Consider the following 18,622-nt stretch of genomic DNA (forward strand, 5'->3'; position numbering starts at 1 on the left):
AAGAGAAGTGCAGGACTACACGGGTATGTGTTATCCCCGTTGTTTTCACTTGTTATATTTTATTATTTTTAGCTTTAGTTCTCCCCCCTACTGGGAATACCGCCCAATATCTCCTGCCTCGGATGGCTTACCACTTGGCATTCCAGGGCGACTGCTTTATGAGACACAGGTTTCCATTTCTTACATCTCCACCAATTCTATACAACTCCCATACTAGCATTTCCAACCCCTTTGACCCCCCGTAATATGAAAGTAATTTCTTGGAACTTTAAAGGGCTGCGATCCCTGAACAAAAGAATGGCCATTCTTAGAGCTGATATCGCCTTGCTTCAAGAAACGCACCTTGAGTCCACAGATTTTCAATGCGGAAGCTCTGGGTGGGCCAGATATTCGGCTCTGCATCAGTGAAGCAAAAAGCAGGGGTCCTCATCCTCATCAACAGAAACCTCCCTTTGCGAAATCATATCTGAAGAATCAGGCACCTCAGGCAGGCTCATAATAATGACACTTAAGGTCCATTCATCCACAATAGCCCTAGCCAATACTTATGCCCACAACTCACCCTCCAATATTTACTTTAATGAACTCTCCTCCAAATTGGCACCTTATGTCCACCTCCCCCTTCTGTTAGGGGGCGACTTTACTTCTGTCATGCACCCCACGGAGGATAAATCTGGACGCACTTGCACCAGTCCCAGTTTCCATCTTTCCACCACACCCCCTCTCAATTTTCACTTCTGCTATCCACCTCACTGACATCTGGAGGGAGGCGAATCCACTGGGAAGAGATTATACTTTCTTTTCCCATCCCCACGATAGTTTGTCCCACATTGACTACCTCTTCTGCAACACTCTTCTCCTACACCATATCTCAGAGCCCTCCATTGACCAAATTGTGATCTCAGACCATGCCCCAATCTCCACTTTCTTCACAGATCCTAATATGCTCCCCTCGACCCCATCTGTCATTTTCCGTCATATCGTTCAGAAAACTCGGACCTCCAAAAACTGCTTGCTGACACTTGGACAAATTTCCTGAAGGACAGTGAAGCCCACTCTGAGGATCCGCACCTTATCTGGGAGACAGGTACGGGGCAGAAATATAGCATTCGCTACCGCCCATAAGAAAGCAACAAATGCCCACTACCATGCGGCTATCACCGCCTTGCGCCTCACCCAAATTCGTCTTTCCCACAATAATTCTCTCACTAACCGTCAAGCTTGGCAGGAGGCAAAAACAAAATTTGACCTATGGACGGAAGCCAGAGAGTGCTTCCACCGCTCTCTCCTAAACCTACGACTGCATAAATTTGGGAATAAATCTGGTAAGTTTTTAGCCCACTTATGCAAGGGTCCACACTCTGCCGTTCACATCACGGTAATTAAAAAACCCAACAGAGTACAAACTTCTGACCCCAAAGCCATTCATTCGGTGATCAGGGACTACTTTGCCTCCCTATACCGACCGACCCCATTAACCCAGACACTGCCAAGGCATTCCTAGATAAAGTAGACATCCCCTAGTTAACCCCTCTACGATATCTAAACTAAACACTCCCATAACCACAGACGAAGTCCAACAGACTATTGCCTCTCTAACAGCAGGAAAAGCCCCGGGCCCGGACGGGTACACTTCAGATTTCTATAAACTAACCTCAAATATCATAGCACCTACCTTAACCAAAGTATACACCCATATAATGGATGGTGGGAGGTATTTGCAAACAGGTCTCCAGGCTCACATAAAACTCATACCAAAACCAGGAAAAGACCCCACAGAACCCAGTTCCTATCGCCCTATTTCTTAGTTAAACCTGGACTCCAAAATCCTCACAAAATTAATTGCCAACAGATTAGCTAATATTATGCCATCCATCATTCATCCTTCCCAGTCTGGCTTTCCTAAAGGCCGGTCAGCCATCTCTAATATTCAAAAGGTTTTGGCAGTTTTGGATAAAGCTCAAACTGGTCCCCTTAACAATACGGCAATCATATCATTAGATGCAGAGAAGGCATTTGACAATGTCGACTTCTCCTGGCTCCAGCTGGTCCTCCAGAGGTTCGGATTCTAGGGTCCTTTTCTGCACCTAATCTCAGCGATGTACTCATCCCCCAATGCTAACATAGTCGCCTGCGGGCATGTTTCGGATCCTTTCCCCCTATACAAAGGGATCAGACAAGGTTGTCCCCTCTCCCCACTACTATTCAACCTCGCCATTAAACCCCAGTCCCGTTTTCTCATAGCACATCCCCTGCTACACGGCATACCCATTGGTAACCAAGAAATCCGTACGGCCCTATTTGTCGATGACATTCTAATTTTCACCTTCAATCCATCTGCAGATATCCCTCTTATCCACAACATTTTTACCAACTTTAGGTCCTGCTCTGGCCTCAGGATAAATTTTATGAAAAGTGAAATTCTCCCCCTTTCCCATTCTAGTTATTCTCAATAGTTAAATCACTCCCTGTTCACCATAGCCAACTCCCACATGAAATATTTAGGCATTAAAATAGGCAGACTAGCATCGTCAATCTACACTTTAAACTTTCCCCCAGTGATAAACGCGATTAGGAATCGACTGCAGTCCTGGTCAGAACTACCCCTCTCTATTCTGGGCAGATGTCATTTGTTCAAAATGGTAAGCTACCCTAAACTTTTATATCCACTGCAAACAATCCCGCTTCTGCTAAAACACAAAGACTCACAGTCTCTTTATAAGGCACTTTCAACCGTTTTGTGGCGTAACAAACGCCCACGCATTTCGCTTAAAAAACTTCAGAGGCCCAGACAGGAAGGGGGGGCCAGTGTCCCAGATATCAAATGATATAATCTCTCATGCCTCCTAAGGGTGGGGATGAACTTGATCTGAATCCCAGATGGTATCCCCTTTTAGCCTAGCTGCCCTCCTCCACTGCTCCTTGTCTACCTTACCGGTCAACCTCAAAAATAATCTCCTGCTAAGAGATACTATAAGTAGAAGTCAGTAAGAAACTTAAGATTTCTCCTCATTTTTCCAAATACCTACCTATCATGGGCCACCCCTTATTCTCTCAAACCAGACAACATTTACCCTTTGCCTCCTGGCCTATTGGCAGACTTTCACATTTTTATCAACTCTTGGATCCAATATCGGGCTCGCCACGCCCTCACTTAGAAATCTGCAAAAACTATAATATCCCTCCCAGCCACTTCCTCCACCTCCATCACATTCGCTGTGGAACAGTGCCCAGACAAGTCGAAACGCTCCCATACCTCAATTTTGGACACTATAATTCAACTGAAGGAGATCAAACTATCAGACATATATAAACCCCTCTTGACGCACCGACCTAAGACGGAGGACCTTGACCCACCCTCCCCCTGGAATAAGGACTTTTACTTTCCTAACCTCAACAAATGTTTACTCCAAGTCTACAATACAACTAGTAAATACATTGTAAATGAATTTTGGAGGGAACAACAGCTTAAAATCTTGCACAGAGCCTATTCACCTTTTTCCTCTTCTACTAGCAACCCTGCGGCCCAACTATGCTCCTGGTGCCTCATGCATAGGCCAACACAACATTAGCCCACAGACTATGGTTGTGTCCACCCATTTTAAAATTTTGGCGCAAGGACAACCCACTCTTCCTGGTCTTCGGGAATCTAGACGGTCCTACCCTGGGTTTGGAACCCAAACAATCATTACTATTGAACCGCCACAAAGCTTGGATTGCAACCTGCCTCATGATTGCCATGCGAGTCATACTCAGGAAGTGGACAACCCCTCACCACCCCCAACATCTAGGAAGTTTCAAATCTGCTTGCCAAAGAGTTCTTTAAATATGCAACTTCTCTCAAGATCCTCTACATGCTTCTCCTCAAAATGGGATTCATATTTAGCTAAATTTCCTCAGCCTTTTCTCGGATCTCCATAATATTCTATTTTCTTTTATTTTTTTTTTATCTGACACCTGTGTACTAACACACGCATTACATGTTTTAACCCCTGCCCTTTTCTCCCGGCCATGTTATTCCCTTCCCCCCTTTCCCTGTCCCCCGTCCTCTACTCCTTCCTTTTGGCAACGCAACTTGTTTGTTTTGAAATTTATGTCTACATGACTAACAAAGTTTATTTGTTCTCTTCTGTTGTTAATACTCTCTTCTACTTGTTCACTCCACATACTGTTTTGCTACATATGTTATGAAAAGTTCCAATAAAATCTGTTTAAAAAAAAAAGTGTTCCTTTAATTTGTATATATATATATGTATATATATATATATATATATATATATATATATATATATATATATATATATATATATATATATATATATGTATATGTATATGTATACATAAATATATGTATAGTAGAGAGAGAGAGAATAATATCTGTTTCAAAAACAGGAAAATATTACTCATTACTAGCATTTAAAAGAAAGGAATAGGAAGCAGCATAAAAACCCGGCAAGGACAGGTTATTTTAGGAATTAAAGAGTTAATCTCAAGATTAAAATGTATGTTTTTGTGGATGTAACAGTTATAATATGAGAATCAATGGTTGACACTTGCATTTACAGTATATATATAAATAGTACATAGTTTGTTAACTCTCACAAATTCACGCTTGTTAGGCATTCACACATTTCGAAATTCACTATAGTATGGGGCTAAAAGTAAGTGAGTGTAGGCTTGTGACTAGTTTTCTAGTCTGGGCATGCTCATTTGTGTCAGTACAGAGTTCTAAAAACAGGGTGAATTTATCTCTCCTCAGACTTTCAAGCTTATTTCTGCTTTTACAGCAATATTTCAAGAAATGTAAAAGCAGATCATCTCCAAACAATATAACACATGCTTAGGAGCCATTTAATCTATGAGATTAAGCTGTAAACATTATTTCCATGTGCAATTTACCTGCTTCTAGCACGACTACTGATTTAGGTGGACACTGATTTATGAGACCTATAGTGAATTTGATTTTGTGAGTAAATATTCACCGCATGCTATAGTGAATATAGTTTCTGATTAGTTTTAGTCATTTGTGACCATTTGTTTACCCATTTGCTGACTAGGTGCTATAGTGAATTAGGCCCTCTGTCACTGCCCATACTCTTTACAGTGTAATGTATGTAACCTACAATAGGCATTTACTACATCAGCATTGTACTGTGCTTTGGGATTGTATTAAATTTCAATACCTGTATTATCTGTCATATTTTGTATGATATACAGAATGTCTGAATCACTAGAACAGTTTACTACTACATACCCATTTAGATTCATATAAACTTTAAAGCTGATTGATCAAATATCTAGATCATATAAAACAGTTTGAATAACATTACTGCATAAAAGAGCTTCAGGAACCAATCATAACTGAGGATATTTTGAACAGCCAAAACGTATAACTGTTTTAATGCCTCAGGTGAAGATTAAAATGGTACGCCCCACTTTCCACCCACAAAAAAACAATTTATTTACATAATTTCTTTCTTTTTTTTCTTTCTTTTATGATGAAATAAAGAACAATGAGTGACTATTGACATTGATCTCCAACAATATCTGAATATTGTACATAAAGACCTTCTACATTGTACTTACAGAACAAAACTTACTAGAACAAAAACAAAATTATATATTGCACCTTACCAAACTCTAAAAATGTTGGCTGTAACACACTTCCTGTCTTAAGGTGTCTCCAATCTGGATGGAAGAGCAAAGGAAACACCCTTGGACAGCAGCAGTGTCAATCTGGAGAGTGGGTAGTGTTTAGATTTACCATCACATTTACCTAAAACTTGACTAAAAAATTAAAGTTAGAATCCAGCTAAAACTTTTGAAGCAGTTAAATCAACAGATTTTCCCCTTAGGTTAAATGTTTTACATAAATTAATAAAAGCTTATCACTGTAGGCACCCTATCGGTGATAAGTGGTTTGTCCCAGCCCTATAACTTTTAATTTTACTGTACAGCTTGGTCTGTTAAAGGAAATCTTAAAATAACAGATTTGCTGGCTGGATCACAAGGTCAAAATAAAGGGGAAAGTCTAAAAAAAAAGAAAACAAATGCATTCACCACATCTAAGAATTGGTAAGTTGCGATATCATACTTTTTTATTTTGGGTTTAACCACTTGCCGACCGCCCGCTGCAGATATACTGCGGCAGGCTGGCTCGGCTGCGCAAACCGCCGTACCTGTACGGCATTTTGCGGTAATGCTCCTGGGGCGCGCCCGCCCCCATTAGGCTGCGGGAAAGCTGATCCATGGGGCCAGGGCCTGTGATTGCCACCAGGTACCCGCGATCACTCCCTGTGGAGAGAGAATAATGGTCTACTGTTGTAAACACAGCAGACTGTTGTTCTCTCTGGAAAGAACACAGAGCGCCTTTGATCCTCCTATTTAGGATCACAGGTCTCTGTGCTGATTCCACAAGTCCCTCCCCATACAGTTAGAAAACACCCCCTAGGCTCACACTTAACCCTTTGATTACTCCTGGGTTAACCCCTCCCCTGCCAGTGATCACCCCTGGGTTAACCCCTTCCCAGTGTCATTATTACAGTAACAGTGCATATTTTTAGCACTGATTACTGTAGTAATGTCACTGGTCCCCCCAAAAGTGTAAGAAAATGTCAGTTAGGGGTCTGATCTGTCCACTGCAATGTCGCACTCCCCCTAAAAATCGCAGATTGCCGCCATTACTAGTAAAAAAAATGACATATATCTTTCCCCTAGTGTGTAGACACAATAACTTTTGCGCAAACCAATCAAAATATGCTTATTGGGGTTTTTTTTTTTTTTTACAAAAAAATGTGTAGCAGAATACAAGTTGGCCTACAAGTATGAAAAAATTAGATTTTTACTCTTTTTTTTTTTTTTGGGAATGTTATATAGCAGAATGTGAAAATATTGTTTTTTTTTTTTCAGAATTGTTGCTGTTTTTTTGTTTATAGTGCAATAAATAAAAATCGCAGAGGTGATCAAATACCAGCAAAAGAAAGTTCTATTTGTGGGAAAAAGAACATCAGTTTTATTAGGGTACATCATCGCACAACCGCACAATTGTCACTTAAAGTAATGCAGTGCCAAATCGCAAAAAAAGTCATGGTCATTAAGGGGGCAAAACTTTCTGGGGCTGAAGTGGTTAATACCATTTTAGTATTCTCTGTACAGGTGGTGTGTTTCCAAGCTGCTAGTTACAACAAACTTTTCACAGTCATTGTCATGACTCCTTTATCATGCATATATCAATCCCCTGCAAATTCCAACAAAAAAAGATGAGTTTTTTTTTCTTTAAACAAACTTTTTTGAAAACACAGTATGTACAAAACATAATGCAGGAAAAAGGTAGTCAAGTGGATAAGCATTTTTACAGGTCATAGCAATATTGAAAATAGTAACTTGGGTTCTATGCTCATTACATTTTATATAAATGTAGTGGTATGTAATTGTAGACATGGATCAGGAATGATGAAGGCTAAACCAACAAAAAGATGCAGGTATCTAAATTCTAGTGTCAAGCATGTAAAAATACTTTAATTGTGGAATCTCACTTAGAACCGAAAGCGTAAAAGGGTAAAATGCATGAATGAAAAGGGGAATATATTGTAGGGTGGGAGGCTAGTGGGATATCGCTCCTGGAAGGGAAACGGTGGTTGGTTTGAGTAGTGGAGGGCTCAGCATATAGTGGCATCCAGGTATTAAGCACTTACTAGGGTCTATAGGGTCCTCCTAACTGTAAATCCTTCCAGGAGGTGGGCTCATTCAGTCCAAGATGGATAAAAGAAAAAAAAAAGGGGAGACAACTAAGATCACAGTGAAGGGGGGGGGGGTAGAAGGAGGGTGATGGGATGGGGAGGGGGTGTGGGGTCATCCACAAAGGTCCCCTGGCATGGGGATTCTGCAACCTCAGCCACCCTGTATCAGAAATAGGATTGATCATACAGGCAGCCCTGCACACAAATACAGAAGGGGTGTAGATTTAAAATGCAGCAATAAATTGTAAGGGAGGAAGTTTGTAGAGGTAGAAGTTGAACTGGTTGGAGTCAGTGATGCCTGGGAGTCGTGCTTAGTTCAATGGTAGGTATCCATCTCCAGAAAGTAAAGCCAACAATCCCATGTTGCCATGAGTTTGGAAGGGGAATTTTTCACTATATAATCAAGCACCTCCATCTTGGTATGCATGGCCAGTTACTTAAAGTATACCTTAGAAGGGAATGAGGTGCAATGCCATAAGTATTGTGCTGGGGAGTAATCTAAAGTATAAGACATTACTCAGGAAATTACTGAGTGCACCTCAGACAAAAAAGGTTGAAACAGGGGGCAATCCCCTCAAACATATAATAGCGTACCTGCTGATGACAACACCAGCAGCAGTTGTACAAGGACGGATACAATTTATGTAGCAGGGTTGGTGTCCACTACCATCTCAACATGATATTGTAGTTGTGTTCTTGATTCAAAATATTCACCAACCCTTTATGGATACTGTGGTAAACACAGTTCCAATCATCAAGAGAAGGGTTAAGATGTAGGTCTCTGACCCAGGCTATGCGGGCCTTCCCCACATCCACATATTTATTCACCCAAAGAAGATTAAGGACTGTGGAGATAACGTGTTGTTGTGGTGTGGTCCTAGAGCAGAGATTTTCAAAATTGATGAGTGGCCCAGATACCTCAGTAGCATGGTTTGGGCTTTGAAGAAAATGACAAATAAGAAGATAGACCCAAGAGGTCAAATGGGTGTTGGGCCATTGAGAAGCAAGGTATTCACGTTCAAGGAGCTTGCCAGCTCTATAGAAGTGATGAGCACACAGGACAGTTGTGGGCTCAGCATCCAAAAGAAACATCCTAGACATTCCAGGTGGAAAGTCAGGATTTGACTGGATAGCTGTTCTTGTGCCCAGGAGTCGAGAAAATGTAAGATTTTTTGCATGTTGAACTAAAGAAAGCCAGTGTTGGTCCAATAGGTGGGTGGGCTTGAAGAGAAGTGGGAAAATGCCAGAGAGCAATGAACAGGGGTAAAGTGGAAAAATATGCTTCCAATCTTACCAAATCTTTTGTGAGATAAAGTATTTTCTAGTCGACAATCCTGGATAAATGGCATGCTCAGTAATATACACACAAGTCACACAATTCCTCCTTGGTGTTTGGGCATGGTCAACTGTTATTAACTTATGCGTGGGCATCTTCGGCACCACAGAAAACTCATACATATCCTTTTGAATGAGCGCAAGAATGTGGGAGGTAACCAAATTGAGATTGCTTAGAGTATGTATAGAAGGCATGGGAGTATAGTCATTTTAGGGATTGCCACTGCCAAACCAGGTGAAGACAGGTTTATCTAATTTTTGAAGATCCTCCATGATGGTACGTAGAATAGGCAGGTAGTTTCTGGCATATAGCTTGGAAAGACGAGTTGGCAACTGGATCCCCAGGCAAGTAATGGCATCTGCCTGCCGCTGAAAGCTCCGCTGACATTGCATGACCAGAGACTGAGATAGAGTAATATTAGGGCCTGTGACTTGTTGAAGTTGATTTTAAAGTTAGAAATATATTGAAATAGGTTGAAATCCTTCGAGAGGTTGAGAAGCGTAATGTGGTTCCAAAAGAAAGAGTGGAATGTATTGTATTACCGACCCCATACACATTTAATGTCCCTGTTTGCATGGAAGCAACGTAGAAAAGGTTCCAGTGTAAGTATAAAGAGCAGCAGGGACAGCCATTATAGATGAAGAAGGTGTTTGACAGGTTGCCGTTGACCCGGACATTTGCTGTGGGTGTAGCATAGAGGGACATGATGAAACTATACAAGCAGTCCTGGAGGCCAATTGTCCGCAGTACCGCCACCACGTAGTCCCAGGCCAACCTGTCAAATGCCTTCTTTGAATTGAGAGACAGGAAAAAGCCCAGTTGCTTAGATGTGGTCAACCAGAGGTGAATGTTTAAAGCTTTTATGTTGTTGTCCCTTGGTTCCCTACCCGGGACAAACCCCACTTGCTCTTTAGCAACGAGAGAGAGGTAATAAAAGACATGAGATTTTTTTATGTAAAATTCAAAATGTGGTTGTCCAAACCAACATTACTATCAAAGTTTTTAAGTAAGTGCCTTTTATGTAGCTGTGGGCTTTTCTTATACTTTATCACTGAGTCTTATATTGTTTGATGAAAGAAAAAAAACTTAGAGAAATGTGTTTCTGTTTACTCACTAGGAAGTCAGTTATCAATTAATTACCAAATGATATGTTAAATTACTTTGGGTGAAAGAAAATTACTTACCAATGAATTTACAATTGAAATTATTTTAAGCCTATGTAGTAGATGTAATTCTTTGTAAAGTCCAGTTTAGCCATAATTAAAGCAATTTCAGTGAATATTTTTGTTGAAAAGATATGCATTGTGATTTGATTACTGTGCAGAGATGCTCAGCTGGAATTCCCTAAATCCAAGAGCTAAAATCATGCTAAATGCCATCCAGTGATTCTTTTAAATGATATAGGGCAAAGAGGATTGAAAAATGGTGATAAAAATGTCAGAGCATGACAAGAAGTATTCACATTGAGAAAGTAGTAAGAAGATGATTAATTATGTGAACTTTGAACCTCAACCACACTACTCATTTATATCACAATTATGTTAAAAGTTGCATAGGCAAACATACTTTTATTACAAAAAAGTTTGTTCTCAACGGTGTAAACGCACAACTTCATCTCTGCTAATTATAAATATATAATAATATAATATATATATATATATATATATATATATATATATATATATATATATATATATATATATATATATATTGTGGAGCTTTATTCTCTGTTTAAAACTGAATCTCAGAGTTTTACATCATTTTAGCAATTTTGACCAGTTGTCATTTCATATTGATCTTCCACTTGGCCATTCAACAAAGACAGATGGTTGACTGTATTGAGCAATCTGTGCTTGTTAAGGTACACTTACATTAAGCTTTTGGAAAAGCCAATTTTGTGACTTTGAAAATAAATATTTGCTGTGTTACTATAACAGACCATTGTTTTTTATTTATTGCTTTGCAAAAAAAAAACATGCACAGTAAATAAACTATGGGAACATAAAAACACCATTTATGCATTGTTTTATGCTACTGTAAAAAAAAGGATTTTCAGCTATAATTTTTCACCTCCACATTCTGTAAATTACTGCCCTGGCCTGATCTGGCCTTTTCTCATCAAATAAAAACAGCTCTGTGCTTGAAACATTGTACACAGCTTTACCATAAAGTTCTGTGGTTTTAAATGATTATGGACACATCGGCCTACTGAAATATTCACAATAAACAACAGCAGGCACAGCTGAAAGCTCTACTTCTATAAAACATGGAAGAATGTCAGCAAACGCAACATATTAGGAAAACACAGGTGGTGTAGTAGACCTTCACTTGTGGCTACTACTTCATAAAATTGTATTGTGGTAACTTTTCATTTGCTTTGTCTATTCTTCGAATATGAAATTTATATATTTTACTGTGAAGACACTACACCCTTTGCTAATTTTAGTGATATTATATTGTAACGATTTAAAATTCCTTTCTTGTCTCTGCCTGTTTTTCTTCAAATGCATGGTTTCTGCTATTTTTGTTATTTGCATTATTATATGTGCACAGAGGAAATTACTGCAACAGCACAGAATGTTTCCAAGTGATGTTTTTCCACTGGGTGTAAGTGAATTTCAGTCAAAATAACTTCTTTAAGGTTGGTTTGTATTTATTTATTTTTTTGTTACCTTTTTAGGTCATATAAATGTGAAATACTTTATAAATAATATGTTATACGTACACAGACATGTCTATGCTTCAATGCCTAAAGAGGGGTACTGGAGCGATAGATGTATGCTTATATGTGATATTTAGGATATGTGCATCCTAAATGTGATATTTAGGATATGTGTATCCTAAATATTCTATCTTTAACATCTGTTTCAAGACACAGTATAGAGGACCATTGTTTTTGGCAGATGCCATGACCTAATTAGTAAATTAAACAATGTAATACCCTTATACGTAACTAAATTAACCAGATTTATCTCTCTGAAACCTGTGCTTCCATAAAGGACCACATTATAACTTCAAACAATTTTGTGAAAATGGTTTTGTGATGACAGGAATTTTTCAAGATGGATAATAGGTGTAATAATTGCTTTACTTACATATACAGTGCATATGTACTTTATACTGTATATATATATACACAGGTGCATCTAAAAAAATTAGATTTTATATAGATGTGTTATGCACAGAGTGATACATTTCAAGAATTTCTTTTTTTTTAAATGTTGATGAATATGGCTTACAGCTAGTGAAAGTCCAAAATTCAGTATCTCAGAAAATTAGAAAATTACATAAGACCAATAGAAAGAAGGATTTTTTATTACAGAAATGTTGGCTTACTGAAAAGTATGTCTATGTACGCTATAGTATGCACTATATCAATACTTTGTTGGGACTCCTGTTGCATGAATTACTTCATCAATACGTAGTGGCATGTAGGTGATCAGCCTGTGGCACTGCTGAGGTGTTATAGAAGCCTAGGTTGCTTTGATAGTGGCCTTCAGCTTGTCTGCATTGTTGGGTTTCTCATCTTTCTTTTGACAATACCCCACAGATTTTCAATGGGGTTTAGGTCAGGCGAGTTTGCTGGCCAATCAAGCACAGCGATACCATGATCATTAAACCAGGTATTGGTACTTTTGGCAGTGTGGGAAGATGCCAGGTCCTTCTGGAAAATTAAATCAGCATGTCCATAAAGCTGGTCAGCTGAAGGAGGAATAACATGTTCTAGAATTTACTGGTAGAGGGCTGCACTGACTTTGGACTTGATAAAACACAGTGGACCAACACCAGTAGATGAGCCATGTCATCTATTGGTGTTGGTCCACTGTGTTTTATCAAGTCCAAAGTCAGCGCAGAGCTCTATCAGGAAATTATAAAGCACTTCATGCTTTCCTCTGCTGACCAGCTTTATGGAGATGCTTATTTAATTTTCTAGCAGGACTTGGCACCTGCCCACACTGCCTAAAGTACCAATACCTGATTTAATGATCATGGTATCACTGTGTTTGATTGGCCAGCAAACTCGCCTGACCTAAACCCCATAGAGAATCTGTGGGGTATTGTCAAGAGAAAGATGAGAAACAACAACATCAAAGCAACCTGGGCTTCCATAGCACTTCAGCAGTGGCACAGGGTGATCGCCTCCATGCCATGCCGCATTGATGCATTAATTCATGCAAAAGAAGCCCCGACTAAGTATTAAGTGCATACTATACTGTGCATGGACATACTTTTCAGTAAGCCAACATTTCTGTATTAAAAATCCTTTTTTATATTCAAATTTTCTGAGATACTGAATTTTGGGTTTTCGCTAGTTGTGCGTCATAATCATCTAAATTAAATGAAAGAAATGTTTGAAATATATCACTCTGTGTGTAACGCATCTATATTAAATATATAAGTTTCATTTTTTTTAATTGAAATGCTAAAATAAATTAACTTTTTGATGACACTCTAAATTTATGAGATGCACATACACACACACACACACATATATATATATATATATATATATATATATATATATATATATATATATATATACGTATACGTATACATATATATATATATATATATATATATATATATATATATATATATATATACTATATATATACTATATATATATATACTATATATCAGAAAGGTAAAACTGCAATACAAAGTGCATTAGGGCAAAGAGGAATTAAAAAAAGAAAAACATTTCAGCAGATAAACCATATAGGTCATTGTCCTAAAGGTTACATGCACGCCATTTAGAAATTGGATGAAAATAAAAGGCTTTGGAAGGAGAGTATAGCACTAACAATCAGAGAGAATCAAAGTGTGACCTGAGGGAAATACTGAATTTCTGTACATACTCTGGCTGAATGTATAAATAAGTCTTTCGTTTGAAGCACATCATTTTTAAAAGATATTACGGTCACAGAATAGGATTTCGGCGATTAAAGCAATTGATGGTAGTGCAGTGAAGAATACACAGTAAACAAGTATGATTATGAAATAGCTTACTAATTTCCGTAGCTATGATGCTAAGATTATGCCACTGGGATATTTCACGGTCCAAGGGTTTTGCAGTATAAATTGATCCATTTCCTGAGTGTATATTAAAAATTCTGTCAAGGTCAGTATGGCGATCCAGAGAAAATCTTGTAGGAAAAAAATATTTATGAGATATTTTACTATTATTATAATTACAGTTTCAGTATTTATAGAAAACATATAGTTACATCTTATCTTGTTATGTTAGTCAAATATTTAATGGTGAGTGTTGTCAAATAATCATCCTTTGCTACACTAAATTGATGATTTGAAACAGTCCTACATAAATAAGAAATAGAAAGGAAAAGAAAAACAATGTAGGGAAAAGAAAAGTATAATAAAACAAAAGCGCTTCCCTGTCACATCTGCAATAAATTAACCTTTACATGCAGAATGATATAAGCATACATGTCATGCATTATTCATTTTTTTGTTATTGTAACTGACTCCTTGTTTGCTGTGGGGATAGTCAGTCAGTCAGCTGTTGGCTTATGTCAAGAAAATGAGGACAGAGACTTCAGTTTCTCCTTATAAATATTGTCTGTTTTTTTCTGGTCTAATAGATGATGAATGGCCACAGATGACAAAGACTCTGTCCCCTAAACTTGAACAAAGATTTGAGAGCACAGAGAATATGTGAAAAGTAAATCTTTAGAATATTTGAAGAAACATTGTTTTCTCTAAACCAATTTAAGTCCCTGTACTCCTCAAATGCAGCAATTTTTCAAGTTATATATTTTTTCATCTCTTTACGCATTTACAGAGGTTAGGCTTCTATATACACTATGTACATGTTATATTGAGTATGTGATACTATATTATAATGTTTCTTCATGTTTTCTTGTTTGTATTGCCTGAATTCATTATTGATACCTGTGTAACACAAAGGGAAATTCATAAAGGTTGTTATAGATACCCTTTAGTTTTCTGGCAGGGCACTGCACCAAAAGTTGTTGGTGCTTATACCTGATTCAAGTACCTGTCAGAAACAGGTACATGAATCTGTTATAGCCTGACACTGAGGTACGAGGGGTAGTTTCATATATATCCTTTAGAAGGATGTCAGACCGCAGTTGTCTGAAATTTTCAGCGCTTGCACTCAATTCATGTACCTATCAGAGACAGATACATAAATCAGTTTGTGACTGGCACTAAGGTCAGAGTGTTCATTTTGGTCAATATTTCCTCAATGCGCACCCTCCCTCCCCCCCCCTCAGCCACGACACCTATAACACTGACAGATGCATGGCAAAGGAGTTTTCTAGTAGCGGTAGGGCCTGATGGGCAACTGTGAGATTAGTTGCCTATCAACTCTGCCTGACTGTTGATTGACAGTACACAGCAGGAAGCAGCTTTTCAATCAAGTAGTGACTTTAGAATATGCCCACTGCCATCGGCTGTCAGTCAAAAGTAAGATGATCCTCATTGGGAACTAGTCTCTCCATTCCCTATTAGACTCCAATCACCCATTGATTCCAGTGATTTCCCAAATATGGGCACAGACAGATTTGGGTAAGGACCTCACAGCAATTTTCCTGCACAAACATGGCCCAATCTTAGCACTGGCATACCTCTGTACCCAAGCTTAAAGCTGGTCCTAATTACCACTGATTTCAAATCCGTTGTCAGACAATGCTCCCAGGTGCACACAGGTGCAGGAAGGCAACTGTCAAGGCAGATGTGCTCAGCCATGCGTATATGAATACACATGTTTGTGGACGCATGCCCAAGCGTACACCTATTACCAATACTGGCACCCAATGGGTTAGTTAAACAGGGCTGCAGCACTGGCTCATTGCTGTTTGGTCTACAGCTTTCTGTAGAGCTGTAGACCAAACAGCTTGTCTACAGCTTTCTGTGTTCTCCGATTCCTGTTCCTATACCTGACTTCTAATCCTGACCCGGCTTGCCTTTGATCACTCAGGTAAGCTACCTGCTCTACATCCTGCTCATCCAGTCTGCTACAGCATCCCTAATTCATTATGCTCTCTTCTGGTCCTTGCTTGCTTGTCAAGCATCTGCAGCCTGTCACCAGCCAGCCAAGCACCTGCCATTCTGCTACAAAGCCAGCTCTCTTCCTGCTACATCTGTCTGCTCTCAGTTGACTGTCTTCTGGCTCCTACCTGCACAGGCTATTGGACATATTACAGGCATTTATATCTCACTGTACTCTTGCAACCACTGTTCTACTCCTAGTGGTTCCTTACCCAGGGCTGTAAAAGAGGCCTTCCTCCTCATGTCAGGCCCAATAACCAGGTACATGACATCTGCAATCTTGCAGTATCTCTTTAAGAATCTTATTAAAGTGGCTGTAATTAGCACTACTTGAATCACGTGTGATGGTAATGTTAGTGAAACTGGAGCAAATGATTGCCTGAATTTTGATGTGTGTGTACCCCTCCCCTGATCAGCAGGAGCTGATCATTAGATTGTCTTCTGTAAAACCAGCATTTGATAAGCCACTGCAGCTAATGGCTGCAGTGCTGACCAATGTATCCTGACATGGGGAAGTCCTCCCTCTCGGAATGCAATAGCGCAGCAAGGGAGATCCCTGCATCCACATCAGTTGTGTGGATGCAGAAATTTGTGAGTATACCCAACTTTAGGCTAGAAAATACAGTGAAGCATTTGTCACTTTGAGTACCCAATTATGTTCAAGGGGAAAAAACAAACAAACAGCATTTTTGCTTGCAAATGACTGAAGGGAACATATGTTCACCATATTTATTAAGATAAGTGAACATTTACTTTGCTGGGTAAATAGGAAGTCGTCACTAAAAATCCTCAAATAACATCAGAATTCAGCATTCAGTTAAAGATGTAGAAGCCACAATATTTGAATGCATGTTTGCCAAAATTCAAGAGTCAAGCTCTTTAAGTTATTGATGTTGCATTCTGTTAATAAGAAATGAAAAAAACAGATTTTTATTTTCCACCAGTTTAAGCAAACATCTGTTCTCTGTAAAACATATATTTACTAGTATTTGAATATCTATACTGGGACTTTTGGCAATCTTGACCATTGTCACATAGTTGTGCTTATTAAATGCATACATAATATGAATGAGTTACCAAAGTGAGGGAAAGCGTATTCATCTCACATACTTAATTCTACTCTAAGTTATGTGAAAAAAAAGACTTCTCCTGCATGTAAATGGTTGTTAAATGCAAAATTCAAGTACAGCATTTTTTATAATACAAATATCAAGCAAGAATTTTTGAGTAGCTTGCTATCTAGCTTGAAAACAAGGGACGCAAAGGCACATGTCTTATATCAATGTTCCTGCTTACACACTGCTCAAGGACTACAGAAATAGTGCTAAATACCCCCTTAAATTTATTGTGTGCCAATATGTCACTTGATATGCTGAAAAATTGCCATCCCTGACTACTTTTTGTAATACATAACCATGAAGTATATCTAAACCTGAGAACGGAGATTTAATATATTCTAGATTGTCTTAAGATGCAGTTTATTGTTTATTTTATTTTATTTATTTTTTTGGTCTAAATATATTTTCCGAAAATGCAGAAACATACTTGTTGATCCTATAAGAAATCCAGATTAATTATATGCCTTATGCACTGAGATAAAATCTCTAACAATGTTCCAATTTTCCCATTTCTCCTCTGTGAGCTACATAACACTTTTTTCTATATGTTCTGTAGATAATGAGAGGGGTAGGTGTTTGAAGTCAACATCAGGAGCAAGCAGCAAGTAAGTAACATTCAACTCCCTATAACAGGAGTTGCGGTACTAAGAAAGTCACCAAGTAAAAATAAATTAAATAAAGCCTAGAAAAGAAAAGTAATGTAACCAGCCAATCTAAATACCTAAGTCGATAAAATTGTTATTTTATTTCTGAAACATAGTAAAAGCTTTTTACGATAAGGTGCAATGTGTATTCTACAAATGTGTAATAAATCTAATAAAACCCTTTGTCATGCAAATATGGAACAATTAACATAAACCAGTCCATTGTTTGGACAATTATCTCTAACAGTCATTTACTAATGACCATTAAGAAGAACATTTGAAGAGTTTATTAAAATACTAAACAATTAGAAACAAAAGCAATCCCTGGGAATCTATCCCACATGCTTTAGCTGACAGGAGTCTTTGCAGGTTCCAGACCTTGTCAAGTCTGATGCATAGCAATCCAAACAGTAGGGTCCATGCTAGACCAAAGTTTATTAATACAAACAGATGCACAAAGTAAACAGGTTTCAAGATAAGGAGCCTTGATGCAGTTTGCACACAAAGTCCCTTACCACTAAATATGACAATGGTGACATCTGACAAAGCCAAACTGTGGTGAAAGATTAGGGGAGTAGCACTGAACAACTTGCCAATCTAATTTTCTCCAAAATCCACAAGTTGGTAACAACAATGGTGAGATTTAAATCTCAAGTCTTTAATAAGCAGCTATAGAAGGTGACAAACCGAAATCCAGCTAAAAAAAATTGATGAACCTCAGACAAAGTTATTTGGAATATAGTGGCATCA

At 38.4% G+C, this 18,622-nt stretch overlaps 1 protein-coding gene across 1 annotated transcript in view; it reads right to left on the reverse strand.

Moving 5' to 3' along the window:
- Positions 1 to 18,622, reverse strand: part of LOC309556022 (cadherin-10-like) — a 385,953-nt gene that overhangs the window by 53,851 nt on the left and 313,480 nt on the right. The window contains exon 7 of the mRNA XM_082258290.1: positions 14,086 to 14,222. Within this exon, the coding sequence (XP_082114416.1) occupies positions 14,086 to 14,222 (137 nt within the window). The remainder of the gene's footprint in view (positions 1 to 14,085; positions 14,223 to 18,622) is intronic.

This window comes from Pelophylax lessonae (assembly GCF_965119305.1).
Source record: "Pelophylax lessonae genome assembly, chromosome: 5".
In the NCBI taxonomy this organism is placed as follows: domain Eukaryota; kingdom Metazoa; phylum Chordata; class Amphibia; order Anura; family Ranidae; genus Pelophylax; species Pelophylax lessonae.